This window comes from Toxotes jaculatrix, chromosome 14, assembly GCF_017976425.1.
Source record: "Toxotes jaculatrix isolate fToxJac2 chromosome 14, fToxJac2.pri, whole genome shotgun sequence".
Taxonomy (NCBI): Eukaryota; Metazoa; Chordata; class Actinopteri; family Toxotidae; genus Toxotes; species Toxotes jaculatrix.
This window is the reverse complement of record NC_054407.1, coordinates 14,142,768-14,166,542: the sequence shown is the minus strand read 5'-3', so window position 1 is coordinate 14,166,542 and position 23,775 is coordinate 14,142,768. Positions and strand designations below refer to the sequence as shown.

At 40.9% G+C, this 23,775-nt stretch overlaps 2 protein-coding genes across 3 annotated transcripts in view; one reads left to right on the top strand and one right to left on the bottom strand.

Annotated features, from left to right (window-relative positions):
- Nucleotides 1-16,858, bottom strand: part of pbx1a (pre-B-cell leukemia homeobox 1a) — a 75,264-nt gene extending 58,406 nt beyond the window's left edge. Inside the window, exons 1-2 of one of the 2 annotated variants that reach the window (XM_041054404.1) lie at nucleotides 16,796-16,858; nucleotides 15,216-15,365 (exon numbers count right to left, since the gene is read on the bottom strand). The gene's annotated coding sequence lies outside the window, so the exon portion shown is untranslated. The remainder of the gene's footprint in view (nucleotides 1-15,215; nucleotides 15,366-16,795) is intronic. The other variant, XM_041054405.1, reaches the window with a different exon arrangement.
- A 1,293-nt stretch (nucleotides 16,859-18,151) lies between these two features.
- LOC121192644 (glutamine synthetase) lies at nucleotides 18,152-22,113 on the top strand. The gene is made up of 7 exons (XM_041054406.1): nucleotides 18,152-18,304; nucleotides 19,009-19,199; nucleotides 19,308-19,469; nucleotides 20,256-20,402; nucleotides 20,504-20,631; nucleotides 20,743-20,942; nucleotides 21,053-22,113. The coding sequence occupies exons 2-7, from the start codon at nucleotides 19,034-19,036 to the stop codon at nucleotides 21,363-21,365; spliced, it is 1,116 nt and encodes a 371-aa protein (XP_040910340.1). The 5' UTR covers nucleotides 18,152-18,304; nucleotides 19,009-19,033; the 3' UTR covers nucleotides 21,366-22,113.
- Nucleotides 22,114-23,775: the final 1,662 nt, after the last annotated feature.

Sequence of the window (23,775 nt, the reverse complement as noted above, 5' to 3'; positions counted from 1 at the left end):
ATAATAACAAGGAAAGTCGTAGTTTTGCATAAACCTATAAACTAAACAGCCATTTTTTGTGAACATGCATTTGCTCCAGAGGTGGAGGCTGCATCTCAGGCACTATTGAGAGAATGTGTCAGATCACTCAATTACAACAACTCGAGACAGCTGGCAGCGAGACAATTAGGAGTGTGAAGATGATAATGATGATTATGATGAACAAAGTTTTTAATTGCTTTGTTTTCAAAGCAAGCAGATATGTATATGCTTTAGAGTGCAACCTTTTGTCTGTTTCTGGCTAATGGGAATTTCAGCTTTAGCTTACCATTAACTACAGTAATTTCAACAATGATCAAATCATCACTGCTGATAAAAAGCCACATGTCTCAAAATTTGGACATGTAAAAAAAAAAAAAAAAAAATCAGATAAACTGAACAATGAAATGTTCCTTTATGAGTCGTGAAGATTATCCTACTTGAGAAGCAAAACAAACTGTTTAAATATGAGAATCATCTAAAAAATATATTGTCACCATGGATGGATTACTGAGCAGGCCTACTGAGCAGAAGCCCTGAGGCCTGAGGGGTCACAGGGGTCAGGGAGCACCTGGGCAAGAGTCTCTGTTTGAGGCAACAGTTAACATTGCTTGGTGGAAAGTCAATCCAACATTTGGGCTACAAAGAGACATAAAACAACTAGAAACATACACAGAATGGCCACATGGAGACACAACATGGAGGGGTAAGGAGGCTTTTACACTACTGTCTTATAAACCATCCATGATTGTCACAAAGCTGAAAACAGGATAGTTTTTCCTTATTCAGGGAATATCTGCTTTTAAAAGGACAACAAGGCTGCGGAGTTTGCAGCCTAAGAACAACAGCAAATCACAGATGATCATAAAATTCACACAGTTCTTTTTCAGAAACTACAGAAACCACCACTATCAGGCAGACACACCAGAAACATTTGAATCCTTTGAGCTCCTTCCATTTAATCAACAAAATCTAGCTGGCAATTTATACGTATTGACTTTGTCTTGGTTTCTATTTGCTCCATTACACTAGTAGCAGCTCTCTGCGGAGATTTTTTTAAACTGCACTGTCTCATGTCAATAAAACAATGCCATTCATTAAACTCTGCACATTAAATCCGGTTGCCTTTGCTCTCGAACAATTTTTCTTCAGTGCATCACCTGAGCTGTGACATGTCTTTATTATTATATATATTCACTCATTTTATTCACACAATGTGTGTCCAAGTTCATAAGTTCACTCTCACAGAGAGAAAAGCCAACAAGCAGAGGTGGTGTAAACCCCTGCAGAAGGATGCCTCTCTGTCTCTCACTGGCATTTGCATATTAGAGTGTTTTCTGGGGAAAATGAGCTGTAGAAATTAATTCAGGATTAATTGGTGCCTTTATCTCGTTAGGACAATCTAATTTAGGGGATGATGGAATTGTTTAGACTCCCTTTTGCATAATTGGATTGCGGTGAATGGCTGTCATTACCGTCTTTTTAGCATCGTCTGTGGGTCCCCTCTCTCTCTTGCAGGCCCCAGCCTCATAAAAGGCGATCATGTGTTACGCCAGTGTTTTGCTAACCCCTGGAACACACCAACCATGCTGCAAGAGGCAAGCATGTGGCTAACCGCGCAGCAGTGATTAACTCTCTTTTCAGAGCCATTAGCATCACAGCAAACAGCACGGCGTTGAGGAGATTTCACATGAACACATGAGCATGTGGCTAACAGCACAGCGATCATCGACTGTTAGAGACAGCAATTAGTTTTTGGTCTGTCACGGTTCGTGGTTTGTAGTTCTGACAGGATTACTTGACCCCCTCCACCAACATGACATCACAAAAACTCTTCAGTGCTTTTTAAGAGGCTTTTCTTTTCTTTTCTTTTCTTTTCTTTCCTTTTCTTTTCTTTTCTTGTCCAGCACATTTCCGACATATTTCGCCCTTTCATTACTTCCACAATATCTCTGAGACAGTTTGGAGTAGTCTTTTTTTTTTTCTTTTTTTTTTTTTTCCTTTAACGTGGGATGAAAATCAATAGGAGCGAAGCAAAGCTCATGTAAAGGATCACTCACTGGAATACCTGATCTTCTCACTTCAACAACATTGATGTAACTATGGAAACAAGTTCCCCAGATGAACAGGGATATGCCTATCTCCTGACTAAAGGCTTTTTTTTATATATATCTCTCCCAGCCGGTTACCCTATACCACAACACAGGAGAAGCTTATATCTGCTGTTCCCCACTATGATATCATCATCATTTTTCTGAAAGCACAAATTGTATAGATATTATTCTGTGGGCCGCTCTCTGGTAAACAAGGCAGAGTGAAATCTAATCTATGGTGCTGATACTCAGGCTGTGCCAGGCTAATTGAGTTGATGTAGTCTGTCCCCGGAGGAGCTGGACATACAGTAAAGACAGACTCTATCAAGTCATATAGCTCATGTACTGTACTTACTGGAAGTGACTTGTTTTCATAGGGACACAGTTGTCAGTGATCACCATTCACATAAAGCTACTTGTTTTCTAGTTAACTACAATCTGACTATTTGCATGCTGTTAAATAAACTGCAGAAAAGAAACAACAAGCTATGTCTGTCGTCATTCTCTATGCCCCCCCGTGATGCATACTGTGTCATGCTTTTGATGCATTTTAGCCCCCATCTCCCCGTCTAGTGCCATTTCCATTCTTTGCATAAATGCAGTCTAACAGTATTAAGTATTCATGCGTGTTGGGGAAGGTGGTGCCTGTCCTTCAGGGTAAGTGTCAGGCCTGCGTGCGGCACAAGAAAAACCCCGGGGAGAGGAGAACATTAGGATCCATCAGCCTGACAGACAAATCATTCTCTCATGTAAACATAAATATGAGGGTATGTTTCCACCGCCATCCCACTATCTGTTGCTAGGCTACCTTGCATTAAGCAGTGTAGCTGTCCCTGTTCATTTTGCTCCAGGGATTCCAGCAATACCATCATATAACCTGCTGAGTCTTAATGAGAAGGCCTGCTCATATGAGTGGATATGAACATGGTGAGATGTGAAATTTATTCAAAACACAGGAATTCAGCTGTCTGTCAGCGTAGTAGTGGCACGGAAATGTTTATGAATTTGAAGTGTTTTGGAAAAAGAAGCTTTGAGGGAAATATTTCTCTGCACAAACACACCTGACACAAGAAAAGGTCACAATGGATCAACACACTCACACACACACACACACACACACAGGTGCATGCATGCACTGATGCAATGTACAAAGACTCACACACACACATGCATACACACTCACACAACAAACAATATGTGACGCCGAGCTCTATAAAGGTCATTTGTTGTTGAGAAATCACTGATCCCCAAATGCATTAACAAAGTCAATTAACTATTCTCCAACAAAGAAGAAAGGAACCCATCTCCAATAAAAATAGAGCACTGAGCAGCGTCCAAGCACCCCCACAATTACAACAACTGCGTCCCCAGATAATTATGTGAGCCATAAATGGAGAGAGAAAGACAGTAGAAGGCAATGGTCACTGAGAAGAAAGAGCAGGGAGATGAGGGAAAGGAGCGCCAACAGCTGGTTTGAATAGATTGTGTGTGGGATGAATTAAAAAGTTGAACCTTTCCTTGGCCGTATTCAGATGTCTGCCTCTGGGTGATTAATCATGGCCGTCAGGACCTGTAATCCTTTTCAATGGGAAACAAATGCAGCCACTGTCCTCTCTTCTCCAAAGCGCCCAGGGCCCAGGGCCACCAGCCCGCCTGCCTGGTCACAATACCTGAACCACAGAGAAGGCACCCTGGGGAGCGAGGATGTGTGGACACACTGTAATCTGCTCCAAACATGATAGGATGAACAAAAATGCCGGATTTCAACAAAATTGTATGGCACCCTTTATTGGTTTTGTGCATCCTTTTTGTATCTCACAGTCAATAGTTGAGGCAGGTGGCACAACTACAGGCCCAGTTGGTGAAACGTAAATGAAGCAGCTATAATACCACACACACACACACACACACACACACACACACACACACACACACACACACACACACACACACACACACACACACACACACACAGACACAGACACAGACACACACACACACACACACACACACACACACACACACACACATACACACACACACACACACCTTTTGAGCTACAGAAAAAAAAGGATTTAAAGAAGCTTGTGACTGTGTTTCAGATGACAGTGGAGTTTTGTGTGTGTGACTGATATCAGTCCTTTCTGCTTGCAGCTGCTTTAGTCAGAGAACTTCCTGTCACGTTCCTACATGGTGGTAAACAGCTGATCTAGTTTAGAAAAGACAGTGAGAAAGTCAAGAGCCAGCAACGCTGAGAGCCCGGGAGAAGAAAGTGTGTCATCAGCATAAAAATAGAAGCCCGCTAACGAATTCCTAATCATATCCCCCATTTCCTCGAGGGGCTATGCTAAAGAGGTTAAAACACCAGCCGGTAGATGAGAATATGTGGTGCATTAGCTCTAGAGATTATTTCTTGGCATTCCAAAGATTTTTCAGTGTTATTGATTGTTAAATTCACCATTATCTCCCCCGAACTACAACACATGACTATTCTCTGTGCAGCTATGTATCCTTTCTGCAAATGTTAAAAGCGCAATAATGGGGAGTAATTTCTCCTCAATTTCTAACAGTAGTGAGGGTATCAGGGCTGCTTTGTGCCTATGCTGTCAATCAATCAGGTGAAAATAATATCTTAAAAGCGAAATGCACCACTTGCACATCAAAGGCAGTGGAAAAGCATCAATCTTGACTTAAGCTTGACTGAATCAAGTAATGCCTGTGTGGCTTTTACGAGTGAATAAACTGAATGCCCTTCAAAATAGCGCCCCCATACTGATTCTAATGGTGTATATGACCTCAGACTAATCACCTAAAAAAAACTTAGTATTAAAAAATCCTTTGTATCCAACAAAAGACAAATGTCAGTGTTCCCACTGAGTGAAAGAGCGTATATGTGTGAAAGGTTGTGAGGGTAGTAATTCAGCGCGGCTGCAGAAGGTGGTGTATGTTGGCAGCATGGCAGACTGTGGAGAATGGGCCACGGCCAGCCGTTTCCAGAGCCTTTGTGTGTCTCTGTTTGACCAGGCGTCTCCTGGTCCACAGGAGCACAGCTTCAACACATCTAGCAAAGGAACAAAGCAGCCATTATCAGCTCTATCTCATCCCCACCCTGCCTCGACTCACTGACACCCTGGGACAAACAGTGGCAGGGCCCAGCCGTTCAGTTTTGCTGGGGGACTCTGACGCGGACACTGAAGCGGACTGGGAGGTCCATTAAACACATAGGCGACACCTTAGCTGTGGACAAACATCAACACAATAGCATGCAGCGCTGGTTGCCACGGAGATGGGAGAAAACAGAGTACAGCGCCAGCGGTGACAAAGAAAGGGAGGGGTCAGGCATCATGGGCCACTGGCAAGTGAAAAGGCTCTGCAAACTGCCCTGAGAAACACAACACCCTTTCTAGCTTGTGTCACAAACACTGTATACTTAAAGCATCCATTCAGTGACATGTAGAGAATAACATTAAGAACAAGTCTGCTGTGTACAGGTCTTCATTATTCTGGTGTAATGTGAGCTGTTAGCTAATAAGAGTAGAAAACAGAAAGAAAAGAAAACAGACATATTAGCAGCTTGGAGTTGATAAAGTTTTAGTTTAAAAGCATCATCATGAGAAGGTAGAAGTAAAACCAAAACTTTAAACTGCTCATGAGTCAGTCTTTTTGTTTGTTTATTTGTTTGTGTTTTTGAGATAACCCTCTTATGAGATATGGTCCAAATATCAGTGGCTTTCTGTTTGCTAATAAACATTGCACAGCAAATGAAAACAGGCTGCGCTGTGTAGCAGACCTGCTATAAACCAGTTGACCACTCATTCAAATACAAGAGTGACACCTAAAACACTACACATGTATCCATGCATGTTGAGAAATGTATGACCCTTGGTTCTCTTCTTCCTCACTCACTGGTCACAAAAAACAAGTATTTATATTTATATTCACATTACATTATTTATAAGTTAACATAAGTAAAAATGAATGTACTAGCTCCATGTCCAAGTCAAATGGATTTTCATCTGAGCATGACGATTGTGCTCTCACAAAGGACTACACGGTGGAGAGTTTAGACACTAAAGTAAGTTTCTGCAATGGAGGTAAGTGTATAGATGCTTTGATTTTTCCCTTTTTGAGTGGAGAAAATTCTCCTTCTCCTTATGCTAACAGACTGTATTCAAAGAAATGCACTATTGTCTTAAAACCTCAACAAGGCTTTTTTATTTTCTTCCTGAAAAGCTGGTATTCTGGAAATACAGGATGTCACAATCACACATGCTAAGGTTGTGTTATCAATCTGTTAACGGGAGCTGTTTTTGTTTATTAATGATGAATGTCTCACGTTGCCAAATGGTCTGACTTTGGTAATGACCACAGGTCGGTGTGTGACCACGTTTCTGATTTTATGCATAAATTGTGACAGTACAAATGAGGGTAGTGGAGAGAGAGAGATGAGTGAAAAAGTCAAAGCCGTGGCATAAAAATGTGTGTATGCATTCATACACTCAAAGAAGAGTTTACATGTGTCTGTCAGTACCTTTAGTGGATGCTGATGTGAATGAGGGAAATCCAGATCACTGAATTACAAAGCCTATTATTTTCACAAACCCCAAGTGAACTGGTGTTATAACATTGTGCAGCTGCTTAGCATATCAGAGTGTGATGTTTCTGAGGCTGAGACGTTTACAACTTACCAGTTATACGTTGGGTATCTGCCTCAGATTTCATATACATTAAATTATTATATCCTCTTGCTGGCATGCTACAGTTAAGTACTCTATGTCTAAATCTAGAAATGCCAATTTTTACAAACACAAATCATAATCATAAAGTAATTCCAAATGTGTGGAGTTGAGGTTTTGCCTTGAGATGATGATTCCATGTGTAAATCCAATTCAAAACAACATGGGCCAAATTAAATTGGACATGTTAGCTGAGTGTATGAATACACTTGAGTTTATTGAGAGTATAGGAAAATTGGCCACATATTCAGCGGCTATTCTTGCTTTAATTCAGTTTTCATTCAGCACAAACTGTATGTGGTGATTTATGGTGCTTTTCTGCATCACAAGCTCTTGCTGTTCAAGCCTGCTTTCCGTCTCTTTTTCACTTATGACTGGCGAATAAAACCTGTCGATACAATCATCCCCTCTGACCTCTGAATCTGACAGCATGTCTGCTAAACACTTCAAGTATAAGACTCAGAGAAGCAAGTCAGTTTTCCCCTCTCTCCCTCCCTCCCTCTTTCCTTCCCTCTCTTCTTCTCCTGTATTGCTTGTGTGCACAGCTCTTCCTTCTCTCCACCTGCCTGAGCTGCTGTGGCCTTGTCTGAATCCTCTGAATTCCCAGTCCACTGCAGTGTATCCGCCTGGAAACACCACAGATGCCAGCACTTGGTAAGTTGCAAAAAAAAAAGAATAGAAAAAAAAACATGAGGAAAGTGATGGGATGAAGATGTCAGTTATGGCAAATAGAACTCTGTCACACTCCTATAACATCTCTGTCACTGATTATCAGACCGGAGAGTCGAACACACACACAGTCATACACATACACAAACAATGTCAGCGTGATGATCATAAGCACAAGAGAAGCTCTAATAACACTGAAGGCACCAGACAGCACAGATTTGGAAATTAAATAGGATGTTTTACTGAAGAGACAGGGGTGTCACTGTGAAAGGGAACAGTGGAACTAAGTTAAATTTAAAAATTAAAAAAAATAAATATGCAGCATCGCATCCCTAAAACACTGTCAGACTCATAATCGACAATTTAAAAGAACAAAGGATCAAAATCAGTCCTTCATAACCAGTGGTATTACTTTCTATATTTCACACATTGTTCTTCTTTGTCAAAACCTGGAGCCTCAGGTATGTTATACTAGTAGTGGGCTCATATTACCTTGACCGGCTAGCTTGCAGCAGAGATCTGAGATCAGAGATTGCTACAGAGGTCTGGCAAACTCATTTCTTTTTTAATCCACGGCCCCATATTTTTTTATTTTCAAATTCAGTCTTCAGACCCAAGAGATTCAGCGTCAAGTGACATCACTTGAGTCAGTTTATCCGATTTTGTGCAGCTGCCTCTGAAGCAAAAAGAGGCTTCATACAATGTTTTTCACATGTGAACTAGTGCTCCTGGAGACCTGTAAACAGACATTGCTGTCTTTCAACTGTTTAATTTCATGGACAAGAATTGTTTGACTTTATTTCCAATTGTATTTTATTTTCACTTGTAAAGCAGTTGCAGGTTTGGTTTTCCTGTGAGCCACACTGCTGAATCACTATGGCTTTTGCTGTACTGTTAATATTGTCATTTGAACATGATCCAGTGGCTCATGGTTTGAAATCTGTGGTTGAAAACAGGCAAGGCCTCAGCATGGATTTCATATCTAATTTATTTCTGTCCAGACAGCGGTCTGAGTGAAGGGAGGGTCTTAAAGCACTTGGTTTGTTTTTCTTTGGTCCTTTGGATTGGGAAAGAAGGATCACGGGGTGAGGAGTCAAGGGGAGGACAAGGTGACTGATTGAGCCGAGGCATTAGGTCAGAGTCGAGCAGCCGCATCAAACCGCACTAAGACTCTTCTCACAACTAACTATGATCAAATACATCATCCGGCTCTGTCAACACATGTCTCCAGCTGGACGCTATATCACTTCCACATGTGCATATGGGCCTGGCTACACAGCAACACACATTAACGGTCTTATCAGCACGCAGCTCACAGAGGACCGCTGACAAAAGCAGCGTTTCAGCGGAATAATGGATGCATGAAATCAATCTGTGAGTTTCAAAAGGTCATCATGTGCAAGGGAAACCATATCATCTCTAAAAGGGTCCACAAAAAGAGATTCAACAACAGGACATTAATTGAAAACGGGTGAACACGAGTTGAGTTGTTTTAAAATTCGAAACATGTGTGCTTTATACATTAGCCAGAAATTAATGCCGCAATCATCACTAGTCGCTATTGGGATGAGAATTAATCTACACCAATCGCTCCATTTCAAAGAAAAGTATCACAAAGTACATGATTCTTTTCAGTATTCTCCCAACATTCATCCACAGTATTTTCAATACAGAATTCAATTATGCAGAACACCTGAACAAACAATATCTCACAGCCAATTATTCAGCACCTTGGAAACCATTGGCAAACAAATTAGCAATGTTAATGTGAGAGAGTGTCTTGATATTTTTGGCTCTGTGTGCGCTCACAAAGGCAGCAACCCCCCCCTCCCCCTCCTCCAATCTGTTAAACATATTGGACTTGATTTGCGAATAAAAAAGAAAATTTCAGGTGTCAGTGTGCCCCCTCTTCCTCAGACGAGAGTCATCTTCAGACTGCGATTGCCAATTTCTACGTTCATTACAGTCAGATGCTTCTAGATCATAAGAACTGATGTTTTTGACTACAGACAGCCGTATTTCAGCTTCAGTTTGAGTAGTGCTATTCTGGTTGACATTTCAGCTTCCAGACAGAACAATGAAAAGCTACCATGAGATATCTTGGCAAGGCTACTGCCCTGTGTATTGATTGGGCAAAGGCCCAACTTCCCCTCACTAAAAAGAGATTAAAATATCAGACTTGTCTAAGACATTTATGGAGTCTGTGACCTCAGCCAATGCTAAAGTGGAGTACATACATCATAGTCCATCTCTGTGAACGGCACTGAGGCCTGAGAAGCACTGACAGAGAGAGGAAAGAGCCTGAACATTCAACTACACCTTCATGGGCTGATGCAGAGGGGATTTAGCTACAAGTCGTGGGTGTAAATCAACTTAGTTGCTGTTTCATTAAAAATTCACACCACGTTGTTGCATGTAAATGTTTAACACTGTGAGTGTTGTCTAGGTTGCTTCTCTTACACCTTTTTTTTTTTTGTTAAAATGGATGAGATAGATTCTGTGGGAAAGGCAGGGAGACAAAAGCGTGAAAGATGTGTGTATCCATTCACAGCTCCAGAGGACCTTCATTATAGAGCGAGCAGGTCCTGTCAACGTCTTTTCATTACATGGTCCCATATATCCACCCCTGGTGTCCAAACGGTCCGCTCTGTCGCCTGTCAAGAAAAGGCACTCTCGGGGAAAGTCCTCTCCCCGATCCCCCTCACCACGCCTGATTCCAGACTGCGAGGCGGGAGAGGCCAGGCAGAAAGGGAGGAATCGTGTTTGCCATCAACAGCTCAAGAGAGTAGCATGGCAGCAAGATTGATGACACCCTCCCTGAAAGTAACAAAAGAACTCCTGTGCACGAGGGCCCGCTTATGGGGCTTGATAGAGTTGTCATCCTCTTAATAAACAGCTCTGATATGTCAGTGGCAGTGGCAGCAGGGACTATACCACACTCACCCATCAAGCCATGGGCAGGACCACCTACTGGCATCACAGCACTCACACCCGTGGGCGATCTCTCCATATGGAGGCCCGTGTGGGCGTGAGCAGGGCGATTACTGGAGAAGAATAAATAAATGACAAAACAACGCGTGCAAAATTGAGGACGTAGTTGAAAAATACTGTGCAACTACTGTAAACAACTACTTTCAATGGAAAGAAGTCAGTAAACGCTGTTTATGATACATATACACATATTCATGATGTCATCAAATTCCTAATATAAAGCTGTTCTCATTTACATGTTTTTATGTTTCTGTTGCCAGACAACAGCACAAATATGAAATGAAATGCGGCCCAGTAAGACTGCATGTTAACCAGGGGTCACTGCCATGCTATTTCCAGTCTAAGTTAAAAACAACAGCTGTTCTGCAATTTCGATTATATTTACAATTATCACTCAGAGAGAAAGTCTGAGGTGCACCTGCACAGGGAAAGCCCGACTTTGCATTTGCGGGGCAATACTGGCAACTCTCCTCTATGGAAAGTAGCTAAGGTTTATCCGAAAAGTTGTTAAGTTTGTCACCAGGAGGTACTTCATAAAAAAAAGTGTGTGTGGGGGGTCTGAAAATTTAAAAACTCAAGCTACAAAGGCACTAAGTTGGTAACACTGCCTGTGAACACTCCTGAATGATGTAGTAGAAACTGCTTGTGCCAATTCAAATTTCATTTCAAAAGAGCAAAAGCCAATGGGGAAACTCCTACACTCAACCGGGCCAACCAGTGGTGTAACCTCTTCACTCAGTCAGTCAATAAGCAACAGACACTCACGTGTATAGGGGCTTTCCGTGCTGCTGTGGGCCAGCCAAACATCTCCTCAGTCAGTGTGAAGATGGTTAGCATTGTTTAGCTTAGAATTAAACCCAAAAACAAATTTAGCAGAAGAGTGTAACCATATACAATTTACGAATGCAGGTAAAAACCATAAATAAAACTAACACTGTAAAACATAGAATATCAGCTATTATAATAAAGCATGATACAACCATTAGCACTTAAAACTGCAGTTCACGGGAGCATGAATTCTGTCTTCACTGTGTAGGATACAAGACCAAATTGAAAAACTGAAAAACAAAATAAAGGCAGCCAAGTTTTATCAGCTGTGGCCATCCCACGTGAATTTGAGAGACCAGGATGACAAACACACAAATTCATGCCAAGAAAATGGAGCAAAAAATCATTTTATATAGTCTGCCACTTACAATTTTCACTTATTTTTCACCAGAAACGTTGTTGTCTCTGTCACGATTCAATCTGCAGCACACTCCCCACACGCTGTATAATACCTAGTTAAAGCCAGCAGGGTGTGAAATGGTATTTGGAAATAAATGAAACTGACTATGAAACAGTGGAGTTGGGAGATATTGCCATGTCAAGATGACAGACAAGTCCTGGAATGGAGCAAAAAAGTTATTATCCCACAGAAGAGCCAGGCTGGATTAAATATAACCCATGATGCCTCACGCTGCTCTGCCTTCATCCTCGCAGAAACTGGAGAGAGAATATAGACAAAAATCACACAAAGGCAACGGTCTCAGTGGTGCCTCGTGCTCCTGTTGATTTTCATTTGAACAATCGATAGTATTTCATGCTGCTGCGCCAATAAGTGTTATTGCAAAGTGTTTGGTTATTGATGCTCCATATAAAGTGTTTTGAAGGAGCTTTAGAGGAACACAGTCCCTCAGGGCTCCTCCTGGCCTGATTTACAGCTGAACTGATGAGTCACAGAGGACATGCTGGGCATTGAAATAGCGACAAGTATGTTGTCAGCCTTATTAATTTTTAAGGTAGAGTGTTGTCCTGTGGTTTGTAGAGGACATGAAGATATATGATGTCCAAGGGATCGTAGGGGTTAGGGCCTAATTGTAAAAAGGCTGAATGGGGTGAAGGTGTAAGATTAGCGGATGGATATTCATCAACCTCTGTGCTGAGTGACGAACTTGCAAACCAGGCAGGGAGTTTTAAAGTGTGGAGAGAAAGTTTGAGGTGCACTTCACTCAAAATCCATTTCTGAAAATATGCACCTGTAAATTACATTTCCACAGCAAGAGTCACATAGTCAAAACATCCTTAATTTGTATCTCTGACTTTAGAAATATCCCCTCAATACGTTATATTGACATTGGGGGTAAAAAAAAAAAAAAAAAAAAGGAGCACCTGTCTTGTCTGTTCAATAGTCTCCATAGAGGTGTCCGGTTATATTTTGACAGCCAGATAACATTACATCATGCAAGATCTGACACGTGATCATTTTTTATCAAAGTTAAGAGAACATTAAACATTGTAAAAACTGGTTTTGATTGAATGCATGGGTTGTCTACAAAAGAAAAATGTACAGGTTAAGGTTAAAAAGCCACTGGCACAATGACTCAAAATAGAAACCATGGACCACAGTTCTGCCAGATGAAGTATTATATTGGTGGCTGCTGCCCTCTGCTGGTACATCATGTGATTCTCCAAAAGAAAGAAACCTCAGTGTTTTGTTTTGTCACACTACTCTTCACTCCTAATCTTTCAAATTCACAGGCGTTTGCATGTTTGATTAAACATTAAACTGGTTTAAAGAATTATGAACCTGTTTCCAACAGTAGAGAGGAACCTGAAGACGATGGCCTCACATTAGAGAACGATATGGCATCAGACCTGTTTAAGAAGAAAGAATTATACTACACAGGCCAAATTCACAAATCCTGTAAATTATTTTAATTACTATGTTCTCTAAAAAAAATCTAAAAAAAAAAGTGACATTTGGGATATCTCCTACTGTCTACTGTTATGATTCAATTTATTATTTTTTGGTTTGGTTCTTGGCTAAAGTTATGACATTTAATTTTACTATTACTATTTTACTGCTTTTTGTTCTGATATAGACAAAGCAAAGGAGTTGGTGATGAGAACAAGTTGAAAGAAACATCTACTCTATTTCTTAAAATTGGCATATTGGTCCAAATGGCAAACAGCTGACAGTAATGGGGAAAATAAAACCCTGAAACAGAGACAGAATTGTTGTTCTCTATTTACTGTATGGCAAAATGCTAATTTTTGAGCTGTGAAAAGCCATTGTTTTTACATAAAATTTCAATGCAACTATTTAAACTATTGCAACTATCTTTTTTTCACATATTCTCACAAGGGTATTCTAAAATAAATCAAAATCAGAGATGAGAAAAATTAGGACAACCCTCTCTTCAGCAAAAAATAAAAATAAAATAAAAATTTACAACCATTTTCTGAACCATCTAATAACCTAATACTTTTTGTATAGTCCCTTACTTTTCAGTACTTCTTCTCTACTTCTTAGGACAAACATGAAATACCTGTGCCCAGATTGTCTACTTTGATGGACTGTGACAGTACCAGGGAGGAAAAGAGTCCAGTAATTATTATTTTTTCAAGACAATGTCTTGCATCTTGCATTTTACAGATACATTAGAACAAATAAAACCAAACTAAGAAGAGAAGGAGTCAAAGTCAAAGAAAGTAAACAGTTGTCAGTGCTTTAGGTCACACATTTTCATATAAGAGGAGGTGTCTTTATCAGCACCCAAGTATCACCCCACAGTACAGGTGGAGAAATAAGTTTGGCAGCATTTGACGTAGCACCAACATGTATCCTCACACTTCAAGTGAAATTGTTGAAGGACATACAAACAGCAAGAGTTAGGCCAGAGATTCCCAGAAAACTCACAACAGACTGGTGGAGCAGCTTGCACTGTGCCCTCAGGCAAATATGACAATGATTAAGCTGTGAAAACTCGACATGTTTTGCCTGAGAACGGCACACATTTCTTAAACATGGGCTGTCATTTCATCATTCACTGCAGGCACAACCTGAATCTTTGGGAACCTACAGTCACAACAGTTACTTGAGAGTATTTCACAGTTTTCTGAAAGCTATGATGGGAACTGTGATAGGCTGACAACAGTTTGACAGGTTCACCTCCTTTACCACAACCTTAGGGTACATCTGACCCAGTTTTGAAAGGAAGGTCATAATAATAAAAAACATTATATTTTAGAATTACAGCTCAGATAAGACCTAATATGATAATTTGTGGACTTCTCATGACATCGTATTTTGACCATTTTATAATCCAAATTATTAACTTTAAACAAACCATATTTAAAAACAATGTGAAAAAGAGGTGAGTTATTTAAGTTCTTATCTACATATGTGAAGATTTGTCTAATGTAATGTAAACATTCATTTGACAAAAATCTTGTCTCAGAGTGAACTTGCTAGCTTTTTATCCAGAGCTTTCAGCAACATCTCACCAAACATGGAACCGTGGTCACATGACAGCAGGTGGTCATAGATGGAGGGGAGATTGTAATCCCTGTTTCTGTTCAAGGTTTGTAGGTCTTTGGTGTCAGACAATCTCCATGACACCTGAGCAAAATCCACCCACCGTTGAAGATGTGGTTAAAAGCTCTTGGTAAAGCCAGTAAGTAACCTTTGAGAAAATTATTTTTTCAGACAACTGTTTCCAACATTAAAAGTGAACTTTTGTGCTCATTAATTATTATATGTGTAGTATTTTACATGTGACTTTGTATACATTTGCAGTATAGTAATATCGATGATGGAAAAATATTCGTATTAATATATTTGGAATTTCTCTGCCTTATACAGAATGAATATAAATATTTCTACAAATTGTATGATTCCTAAAGAAAACCAATGAACCACATTTTGTCTTTTAGACTCACTGACCTTAACATAGTGCAGACACAGGGAACTTCCCCCTCTCAGGTCCTCCAGAGGTAAGAAAACCCAGGTCTCTTGAGGGGGATTCAGTCAGTGTCACCTGCTCTGGAGATCTGAGTCCACCAGGTGGTGCTGTGCACTCACTGAGCTGCAAAACTGAACAGACAAACATAGCAGAGGTTTACATAGGATAATGATTTTATAATGTGTCTATTTTTTCAGTACATTGCTGTTACAGGTTTAAGTGACAATTTTGATTGATTTTTTTTGTCTTTGTTATCTGAAAAAATATAAAAGGAAGCCAGAAGCTATTCAAACTCAGAACAAATGTTTGAAGAGCATAAGAACGGATTTATTCACAGTGGATGCCACAGGAAGGAAATGTAATTCATGTTCAACATTTATTCATGTTAATATTAATGCTGTTTTGTGACCAAATTCACTTGGCACACATCATGTTCACCAGTTTAAATCCAGGGCATCACTTGCTAGAGGGCTGCAGGCTGATAAGATGCATGTTTGCAGACGTGGTGCGCTTCTGTCTCTAATGACAACACAGAGATAGACTGCAACAACATTCATGCCCAGAACCTGCTGCAGGGCTTTGATGGGGGCATCCTGTGTCTTTAGAAGCAGCAGGTTCAAAGAAGTGTCCAGCTGTTGCTACAGCCACAGGTGGTGCAGTGTGGTATTTTTGCCCTAGGTCCACATAAAGTCCTCATAAGGACCTTGAGCCATTGTATAAACAGACCAGACTGGGAAAAAGTGTTCATCATGTCAAAGTCTGATCTGGGGAAAAAAGGAAAAAGGGAATGACAATGATGGAACAAAGATGATACAACTGTCTGTAAGGAAATTAGTATAATGTTTTTCACTACTTCATCTCAAGGCTGGGCAAAATTTGGAATATAAAAGTGGGCAGGAAGATTTCTCAGCTCTCATTCAGAAACTCTGTGAGAGCAGTGTGTTTTCATGGGCATGCCGGCATCAACTGTCCCATCATCATTTATTCATCGGATGTTCAGAAGTAGCCACTGTCAGTGTTTTCCTCCTCAGATCTGCTTCTGGTGTACACTTTGTATTGTGAGTGGTTATGACAGATATGTACACTGTCTCCTCATCCCTGGTCTAGACTGACCACAACAGCACCCTAGAGTCAAGCTTAATGCCATAAGGTCTGGAGGTTTCTTGAGGAATGAGGCCTGAAGTGACTCCTTTGTGCTCTTTGGCAAAGAGGGAGGAGCCATTTCAGGTTGCTTTTCAGCCACAGAAGGTATCCAATAGGACCTGGGGCTATGAGCTAGAACTATGAATCTCCTCTGGAAACTGAAAACTATTTGTCCCCTCAGTGGGAAGTGTCAATACAAATTAGTAATTAGTTATTCTGAGTGATCACCTTCATTCTGTGATAAAATATGGTTCTGCTGACAGAAGTGGTCTCTTTCAGGATGACACTGTCCATGTCAACAGGGGGACGCAGGGTCACTGAATACTTTGAGGAGTATGAAAATAATGTGAATCATATGCTATGGTTTTCAGAGTCACCAGATCTCAACCCAGCTGAACACATATGGGTAGTTTTGTACCTCTGTTTTGAACAGTGCTCTCCACCACCATCATCATCAAAACACCAAGTGAGGGAATATCTTTTGGGAGAACGTTTCATCCCTCCTGTAGAGTACAGAGAGTTGGAATCATTACAAAGAAGCATTTAAGCTGTTTTGGAGGCTTGCGGTGTCCCAGCAGCTCACTAACACACACTTATTTTCCTTTAATTTGTCACCCATATGTACTGTGTTTTAAATCCAAAGAGCATTGAGTACAGTACACATTCAGTCAAAATTGAGTTAAGACCAGACAGATCTGCCTCTTTTAAATTTGTTTAACCATATAAAATATTATTATGCCACATGCTGAACATCTGAACAGCATGTAATATTTGCATAGGTATGAAACGCAGCTAAAACCAACTATGTTAAAGTTAAACTAGTTGGTGAATTAGCCACAGCTAGCACTGGCTAAAGTTAAATTTTCCCTAACAGCATCTAAACTACCTAACTAAACTCAGCCCCAGACCCCCTTAAAAGGTTTGGTGGGTTTGTTTCCTACATCCTTAAAATTTATAAACAAAGAGTTAAAAACAAAACTCTCTTTATGTTCTTTTAGCTACTCTGATCTCTACTGTCAGTGATTTTCTGGCCTGTTTGTGCAGGGTTCTATGCCCATTTCTAAAACTTAGGCAATTAGACCAATAAACTATGGCAATTATGCAGTTTATAAACAAAAAACACCAACAACCACATTTTATACTTCAAACTCCTCACTATTCAGTTGATAAATAATAAATACAATTAATTTAATACAGAGAAGACAGAAGAAGTTAACAGCTTTGATAAAACAATCTGCATTTTTATCGTTTGTTTTAATGGCGATTGTTATGGATGCATTTCTCACGTAAATCTGGGCATCCTGTGCAAACCCAGACAGTGATTGCTCTTAGTGGGATTACATAATCTCTTCCATTAAAACCAGTATAATCTTGCAGTAAGTGATTCATACCACACGGTGGCACCTTGGACAAAGAACTACCTGGTTGTTTTGCGCTGAGGGGGACGCTGGTGTACATTTTGTCCCACACACGGTTGAGTCCGTCTCCGGTAAAGAAGCACGTTTTCACCGAAGCGCTCGGCCTCCGTCTGAGGCCCCGTTCACACTTTAATTCCTCTGATCATGTCTTAGTGTGAGGATCGGTAAGATGCCCACACACGCGTACACACACACGCGCACACACGCACAGTGTAGGGTCACGCACTATAACACGCGGCAAAGTTCCTGCTAGAGGGCGTTTGTAACTCCCCCGTTTCCAGCCTGTCCAATGACCGGGCTGCGTGTGCCTTCAATCACCCTGGGGAGTAAACGCGCTGCAGTCCCTCCGACCAATCAAAGACGCGACGTCCCAGTTCTGCTGTTATAAATGTGGCCTGATCCGGACCGCAGGTACCGGAGAATGAGAGAGGCACTAGTGAGACATCACACGACAAGACATTGGACCTGTCAGTCCTTTAGTTTTTATTTCAATTTCCTCGTTTCTCCAGGTAATTGCTTGCTCGTTTGCTTGTTTCCTGTTTTACTCAGTCTCGGTGGGGAAGTCAGCCTCTACCTTTTTTTTTCTTGTACAAGCTTTTTATATTTTTATTGTTACAGATTTAAAAGATTTAATTCTTATTTTACATATATCTCACTTCAGTGGTTTCAGCTTGTGATTTCGTCTGTTCAGATGTTTGGTTATTGTTTAGACAAGGTTTTTATTTGTAGGTAGGTAATGAATTTCAAAGAGGAAGCTCATCTAACTCTGATCGTGCGCTATGGTAACCGAGACTACAACAACAGGCGTATTGTCAACAGGATGTACAGTAGAGATGCGTTCAGGCTTAAGTTTATCACATTGTGTGTTATTTGGGGGGTGGGGAGGATTTTCTTTGTGGTTTTCCATGAGCCATCCTATGTGAGCTGACTTGTAGTGTTTAAATCAGCCAAAATAGTCATGCACATGAGGTGGATTTTTTTTTCTTTCTTCGTCACTCAAAGTGAGGAAAATGATGGAAATGTGCCGCGCTTTTTTTTTTTTTTACATCCTCAACGCGTTTTTCACCCTTTCTCCCTTCTGGAAGAAAAGACAATGGTGGTGTGTTTTTGTTTTTGCGCCCCCCTCCACCCCAGCCCCCCCAAACCCGGTTACGCAACATGTGATTCAGAGAGATTCGCGGTCTTATACCTGCTCTCCTCTTCTTATCCTCAGGTGTGTTATAGTAGTAGGAAATAAGATGGCTACGTCCGCCAGCTCCAGCTTGAGTAAAGCTGTCAAGCAGCAGTACATGGAGCTCCCTCAGGGGGATAAAGTCCAGGTCATGTACATTTGGATTGATGGAACTGGAGAGGGGGTCCGATGCAAAACCAGGACGCTGGATTTTGAGCCCAAGACCATCGAAGGTAAGCAGCCTCCTGGGTCTTCCAAGAATGTCTCACTAAAGAAGATGATGCTTTGTAATATATGCATATGCATTGTAATATAGCTCCTTCATCCTCCTCCTCTTGTAGATCTCCCTGAGTGGAACTTTGATGGCTCCAGTACCTACCAGTCTGAGGGCTCAAACAGCGACATGTATCTGATCCCTGCTGCCATGTTCCGTGATCCATTCCGCAAAGACCCCAACAAGCTGGTCCTGTGTGAAGTGCTGAAGTACAACCGCAAACCTGCAGGTAACCAAGAAGCTTGGTCTCTGTGAAGTTGATTGTTTATGAGTTTACATAACCTGCTATAATGCAGCAACATTTCAAACTCTTGAGAGTTAAATAGTAAAAAAAAATACTGTAACTGTAGCAGTGGGTCTACTTGACAATAAGCAGTTACTTGATTGGTCTGACAGTGTGAGGTGGGTGTGGCATTACTATATAGGGAGAATAATGAAGACCACTGCTTGTTTTGGATTTAAAAATATCTCTACTCAAGGGTTTCTTAAGGTATCGTTTCATCTTGGATACAACAATCATGTAAGCATATACACATTCGTGTGAACAAGTGTGCACACATTTGCATGATCAGACACAGATGCACTCATTTGTGTTTGCATACACCATCATCTCACTGATGCATTTGAAAGTTGAGGTTTGTACATGCAGAAGTGACAGATGGACCAGTAAATATAGCTTAAATAAGTTATTGCAGATTTTGGAAAAAAACAAAACAAAACAAACAAGAAAATAAAAGAGAGGTAACCAAAATTAAACTATAAATGCACAGTTTCTATTTTAATTTGTTTTGTCTTGGAGTGGGGCATCTCACATAATGTGAAAATCTGGGACCCCAAACCAATTCTTCAGTTGTTGCATAACTTCCATGATGGAGACCAAAGTGTCTGTAAATTATTTGGAAGTCTTGTACAAATTGCATGGCTATTTTGAACAGTGATTTGCAAACTGGCCCAGGTAACTGGACTTGACTGTGCTGGCATTGGTCTTCTAACCTGAAAGTTTTTCTCTCTGCAGAAACCAACCTTCGAATTACATGTAAGAAGGTGATGGAGATGGTGGAAGACCAGCATCCTTGGTTTGGCATGGAGCAGGAGTACACCATTCTGGGCACAGACGGACACCCATTTGGCTGGCCATCTAATGGTTTCCCTGGACCACAAGGTAAGCAGCTAGTCTAAAGGTCACACCTTGTCTTAAAGGTGTTCCCTCTATGGGAACACGAATCAAAGTCTGGATAGTTTTAACAACTTTCATATTTGCAGGTCCATACTATTGCGGAGTGGGAGCTGACAAAGCCTATGGCAGAGATATAGTGGAAGCCCATTACAGAGCTTGTCTCTATGCTGGAGTCCAGATTTGTGGCACCAATGCGGAAGTGATGCCTGCTCAGGTAATGACAATAGAAATCCAATCATGTTCAGACTTTGCACACCTTTTTATTGTTACAGTCAGTTAAAAATTGAACTTATAATGATGATGATGAACTTATGTGTGTGTTCAGTGGGAGTTCCAGATTGGACCTTGTGAAGGGATCAATATGGGTGACCATCTCTGGGTGGCGCGTTTCATCCTGCACCGTGTTTGTGAAGATTTTGGCGTTGTCGCCTCATTTGACCCCAAGCCAATTCCCGGTAACTGGAACGGTGCTGGCTGCCATACAAACTTCAGCACAAAAGACATGAGGGAAGAAGGTGGATTAAAGTGAGTGTCAAAGGCTTTTCTGGGTTTGACTTGACAGCTTTGCTAATGTGGTGAGTTGCATGAATAATTTTAATGTTTCTGATGGGAGTCTTTGTGATTTTTGCTTTCAGATCCATTGAAGATGCTATTGAGAAGCTTGGGAAGAGGCACCGCTATCACATTCGTGCCTATGACCCCAAAGGGGGGCTTGACAACGCCCGCCGTCTTACTGGCCACCATGAAACCTCAAACATCGACGAGTTCTCCGCAGGTGTGGCTAACCGTGGTGCCAGCATCCGCATTCCCCGTAATGTCGGCCAGGAGAAGAAAGGCTACTTTGAGGACCGCCGCCCATCGGCCAACTGTGACCCGTATGGTGTGATCGAGGCCCTCATCCGCACCTGTTTGCTGAACGAGGAGGGAGACGAACCTGCGGATTACTAAATCCACAACTCATGGACTGCCTCCCACTGCCCTCCTGACTTTCTTTTCTTTTAAACTAGTACTGTATTTTTTTTTTCTCCCATTGAGATGATTTTAACCTGCATTTTAATGGCTTAAAGTTGGCTGGTCAACTTAAAACATGACAAGGTAAAGAGATCCTTGGTAGTTATGAGCAGGTAATGGCAGGGTATGTCTTTCCCTCGGCTTTTGAAGGGATCGGCTTTTGTAACACGGTTTTATAGCCCATGTCATCTTTCCCTTTTTGTCTGTAACTAAAAGAACTAAAGCACATGGACACTGAACAGTAGAGCTGCTAAGGCTGGACAGCATGTCTAACTTAATAAATCTGACTAGTTCATGTTCTGTTAATGTATGTTGACCTGCCTTTTCAACTATCCAGTCTTTGATGTTACTAATTCATTGATTTTATGAAGTGTCTATTTTTAAATGGCAACGTTTGATGTCATCAGATTTTCACACACTGGGTCAACTTGTATGGTACACTTTGTAGATGTCTATACCCAGACGTATGTTGTTCAAATGTGGTGGATCTGTCCATAATGCCATTTGTAGATTTCCTCAAGGAGTTTTATCCTTTTGTTAACTGCGATATTGTAATGCACCTGATTTGGTAAAACATCAAGTTTACTGAACCTGGTGTTTTTTATTGATTACATTTAAAACTTTTATTTTTATCACAACATGGCTGTATGACTCGTGACTTTAATATTAAAGAGATAGTTCAACATTTTGGGGAAATATGCTTCTTTGCTATCTTGCCAGGAGTTAGGTGAGAAGCTTGATACCACTCTAATGCCTGTATGGTCAGCCAGTTTAGCGGAAAGAGTGGAAACACTGGGGAACTGCAAGCCTGGATCTGCCCAAAGGCCTTTAAGGATTCCTAATTAATGCACTGTAGATAAATTTTGTTACCTTTGGGCAGAGCCAAGCTAACCAGCTGCTAGCTGTGGCCTAATATCCATTATCAGATGAGTGGTCTTGATGATCTAATCCAACTCTCAGCAAGAAATTGAATAAGCTTATTTCCCAAAATGTCAAAACAAGAGCTTTAACATGGTAATAGGATGGGACTGCACTTTCCATCTGCAAGGTGAAAACATTAGCCTGTCACTGGTTTAGCTCAGTGTAGACTGAGTGATTCATATAACTCCACACTCAGGAGTCAACACTGGATTGATAATGATAGAGCAGACATCCCATAAAACAGTGGTGCTAAGGTCATCTTGTGAACACTATAATAGATGCAGAAGAACTTAGCCTTTTCTAGTTGACTGCAATCGATTCTGGCCTCCAGTCTGAAATGTAAATGTTTCACGTTTAAAAGTTGTTTAAACAGTTTGTAACACAGTATTTTCTTATGAGCAGTACACAGAAAAAGTAAAACAAAATGTACCAAGAGGTAATTCTAGTAAAGGCTCTCTGGCTGTGCTTTTGTTTTGCCAAGTGTTCAGATATTTCAGTCTGACTTACAATCTTGGCAGAAGTTCAACAGCTGCTTGGTTCTGGCTGGTGTTTTTTAGGACCTTGTGGGACGTAACTGGAAACCGATTTACTCACGAGACAGTTCTTAGGCTGCATCAGCCTGAAGCCAATATTCCCTGAACCGCTTTGTCATAAACAACTACACAGCCCCACAAACTGTTGTGCCTGAGAACTAGACTTACCTTGTCTTGATTCTGTTATTTACTAAAAAAAAATAACAGGAAAGCATATTGTCAAAACTTAGTTACAACTGTAAGGTCAATCTCTTTTAGCTGGATTACATATATGTATTATCCAAATATGGACAAAATGTAACTCTAAAACTGTAAATTTCCTTTCCTTAATACTTCAGCACATTTATAGTGTCTGCACATGATGTTTTTGGCCATGCCTCTGGAGAACATACCTGCTGAGTCAGCAGTATTTTAAGTCAAAGTCTTCTTTACTAAAGAGCTGGGAGTCAGAACTTCACAGTTATAAACAGGGTGATTTTTTTGTTTCCTTGCCAACAGAACAGAGAGACGTTTCAGCCACACTTCACAAAATGCACGTGACATAAACATTTACTTCTGGTGTGCTCTCCCCGCTTGGGGGAAGGGAAACAAAGTTTGCTTTGAGACCTTTCCCCCACATCCTCAGTGCCCTCACAACAGAGTGTTACTCAGCTCACTGATTGGCTTTGCTAGGAACAAGTTAACCAATCATAAAGCTGAGGGCAAGATCAATCTTGCTTTAGAGGATGTTGCTTGGCCTGAAGCCAACACATGTACTCTAACTTTGTTTTGGTCTGGGGCTTTTTTTCCCCCCCAGATGTGAAATCACTCTGCCCTTTAAACTTTGTTTTGTGCATACCTTTGCAGGTTTCTGAGAATTTGTGTCATCTTTTCAAGTAAAAACTTGTGTCACA